This window comes from Mesocricetus auratus, unplaced genomic scaffold (assembly GCF_017639785.1).
Source record: "Mesocricetus auratus isolate SY011 unplaced genomic scaffold, BCM_Maur_2.0 Super-Scaffold_100004, whole genome shotgun sequence".
Lineage (NCBI taxonomy): Eukaryota > Metazoa > Chordata > Mammalia > Rodentia > Cricetidae > Mesocricetus > Mesocricetus auratus.
Window position 1 is genome coordinate 55293846 of NW_024429189.1, and position 3708 is coordinate 55297553.

General features: G+C 34.8%; 1 protein-coding gene across 1 annotated transcript; it reads right to left on the bottom strand.

Moving 5' to 3' along the window:
• Positions 1 to 1187: 1187 nt before the first annotated feature.
• Positions 1188 to 2153, bottom strand: LOC101842029 (olfactory receptor 1052-like). Its single transcript, XM_005064600.2, has one exon. The coding sequence runs from the start codon at positions 2124 to 2126 to the stop codon at positions 1188 to 1190; it is 939 nt and encodes a 312-aa protein (XP_005064657.1). The 5' UTR covers positions 2127 to 2153.
• Between the last annotated feature and the right edge of the window lie 1555 nt (positions 2154 to 3708).

Consider the following 3708-nt stretch of genomic DNA (forward strand, 5'->3'; position numbering starts at 1 on the left):
TGTGATTAAGATGAAAATTTTCCAACCCGTTGACACTGAAATTTTCTTCTTTAATATAAAGCAATTGAAACTACTCCTAGTAGTCATGCACAGTTGCTGTTTCTACAAGTAAATGACGAGACACTGCTGTCCTGTTTTACATAATTATTTGATATATTTTAGGATGTTGTTGAATGGGATATTCTACATTATTATAATGTAATTGGAATTTTATTTTTATGTATTGTCACACAATCAGAACCGGTAACTTGTTGCATTTAATATTTCTAGCATGTGCTTCAAGATATACTATTATTTCAGACATAGTCCATGTTTTCCTCACCATTTCTTCTAGTACTTCCAGTAAATGTTTACTCATACACTTTATAAATATAATTACAGTTCTGAGATATCCAATTGCATTTTGTAGCCTTAGTGGTTACACAGGTGCATTTACTATAACCATACACAAGCTCATGAACTCATTAGATTTTTGAAATCAAAATTTGCATATTAACAACATCAAAGTATACAGATGTGAAAATTATTTAAATAGAAGACATTTTAGATCAAGCAAGAAAATATTTTATAGAATTTTTTTCTAATTTAGTGCACAAATTCCTAAAATGGGCCTAAAATAATCTTACTTCATCAGGTGTCTTCAGCATAGAAAGAAAACACAATTCTTTCAATCTGCTGAACATTCCAGTTACATATTTTTTGTGTTAGAAAATACTTTGCTAGTCTATATTGCTCAATAGAGCAACCAGCAATTCCTGTTTGTGAATTTTATTTTTGAATATTTTAATTTGTGTTATCCGTATTGTGTAAATGAAATCATAGATATCTCTATATGTATCTGTAGATATATTGATATATTTGTATATATATTAAGTGCCAATTACACATATTTAATATATAATACATTTAAATTAAATTTTAATTCACATAAGGCAGTGAAAATATTACCAATTGTCTCAGTTATTTTCTTAGGTTTTAGTCTAGGGATAAGGTAAAAAGTCCAATACAATATTGAGAATCATTCCACATTATTATTGAATGCTTTTTTAAAAAATCTCTATAAGACCTAATACTCAAAATGAACAAACACCATGATTCCAGTATATTGAAATTTTATTTGATCATCACAAACATTATTACATGATTCAGTGTCTTATGTTGTTTTCTCAGAAACATACAATCTTGATTCAATGAAGGAAACGTTTCATCTCTATGACTCTTTTCACAGCATCTTTCACTTCCTTGTTCCTTAAACTGTAAATCAGTGGGTTCAACATCGGAATCACCAGGGTGTAAAATACAGACACCACCTTCTCTTGTTCTAAGGAGTACTGTGAGCTTGGCTGAATGTAACTGAAGCTGATGGAGCCATAGAACAAAGTCACAGCTGTCAGATGGGAAGCACAGGTAGAGAAGGCTTTGTGTCTGCCTGCTGCTGAGCGGATCCTCAGGATAGCAGCAACAATGAAGATGTAGGAGATCATCACAGTCAAGAGTGTTGTCATGGCAATGACTCCAGAAAAGACCAAAAGCAACAGTTCATTCATGGAGGTGTCAGAACAGGACAGCTTCAACAGGGGAGGAAGGTCGCAGAAGAAGTGACTGATGACATTTGGTCCACAGAAATACAGCTTCATTAAGCCAATTGTATGTGTCAATGAGGTGATTGTACCTCCTATGCATGAACACAGCACTAGCAGTACACATATTAACTTTGTCATAGCCACTGTGTAAGTTAGAGGATTTACAATGGCCACATAACGGTCATAAGCCATTGCAGCCAGCAGAAAGCCCTCTGTAGTAAGCAATGATGCAAATAAAAAGTATTGTAGTATGCACATAGAGAATGAGATGGTTTCTCTTTCAACAAAGAAGTTTAGTAGCAATGTGGGTGCAAATACTGATGAATAACAGGCATCAACAAATGACAGAGAGCGAAGGAAGTGGTACATGGGTGTGTGGAGTTTGGGAGTTATGTAGATCAGAAAGAACATTCCCAGATTGCCCAGCAAGGAGATGACATAGATAGAAAGGAACAAGATGAAAAGAAACACCTTGAGTTCACCACGATCTGTCAGTCCTAGAAGGATAAACTCAGTAACAAATGTGAAGTTCACATCTGCCATGTAAGAGTGTGTCCTGATATCTGTTAATGATAGAAAATTCAGATAAAATTTGCATCAGTGGTGGGATATCAGTAACTACAGAATTGTGGAATTTTCCACCCTGGTTCTCCTGCTTATATACATGCAATTTAAAAGTCTGTATTTTCTGAAACACTGCTCATTTGGTTTTTCATAAAAGTTTACATAAAGAAAATTCTGAATCATTTGCAGACTGTTACATTTAAGTACAGTGTCTAAGGTACACACAAAGCTAAACTACATCCTTGTGAAAAAAGGAGGGAAAATATAATTTATGAAATCATAAGAACTAATGGTGGAAATATAATGCATGTCTCCGTTGAAGCACTCTTTTACACATTTTGATCATGTTAAAGCAGAGAGTGTGAAACTTATCAAAACACACAATACATAAAATATGATGCCCTCCATAAGTTATGGGGATATACTTCAGTAGATCATATGTAGCCTGCCCAAGAACTTGTACACACACACACACACACACACACACACACACACACACACACACGAGAGAGAGAGAGAGAGAGAGAGAGAGAGAGAGAGAGAGAGAGAGAGAGAGAGAGAATACTGCAATTTACCCACATTCTATTTAAGAATGTAAGGTAATCAACTCGTCTACCAATGTATGTAAGTGTGAATTCATGTGTGTTTTCTAGCTATTGAACACAGCATTTTGTGGATAATATTTATAGCTTGTACTACTGAACCACCTGAATGCTATATTTGTTTGTTTGAGTATATACTGTGGTATACCACGTGTGTGTGTGTGTGTGTGTGTGTGTGTGTGTGTGTGTGACAGTTACAAATTGCTATTACCTGGCAGTGGGAGCACTTGCCTTTAATCACAGCACTTGGGAGGCATAGGCAGGTGGATCTCTAAGTTCAAAGTGATCCTGATCTAAAACAAAGCGAGTTCCAGGACAGCCAGGGCTACAGAGAGAAACTCTGTCTCAAAAACAAAACAAAACAAAACAAGCAAACAAACCCATACCAACATAAATGCTAGTACCTAGGATCAAAAAGGTTTGTAACAATACTTACACAACAGTTTTAGAGGTCTACTCTCAGGGAATGTTATTAAAGGGCATTTAATGTGAAATACAAAGCATTGTGAAAACCACTCAAATCTGTTGCTTGCATTCAATAGAATTACTTCTCTTGGCCTTCTGGATCATATGTCTAGTAGCTTCCACTTCAATGACTAAAATGAAACAAACATTTAAGGTATATACATAATTCTTAGCAAACTGTCTTTGCTACCATGACCCAATCTAGTTTTTACAGTAAGAAGTGTTTTCTCCACATAATAAATGCATTTCTTTCTGTGAGTACAGTGCTTCCTGTGAAACCTTAAACCTTCTTTCACATTTACATTGTAAATAAAAAAATCCACAAAATACACACTAGCTTTGAATTATAAAAAAAATGATTTTCCCTCTCTTTGCTGGCATTGTTAAGATTCTTGTCTTCAGTATTATGTACAATTTGAAGATGAAATGAACATGCCATTCTGGTTTATTCTGAATCATTCCCTACATATTTGTTCCCAGTGATATTCAGAGTA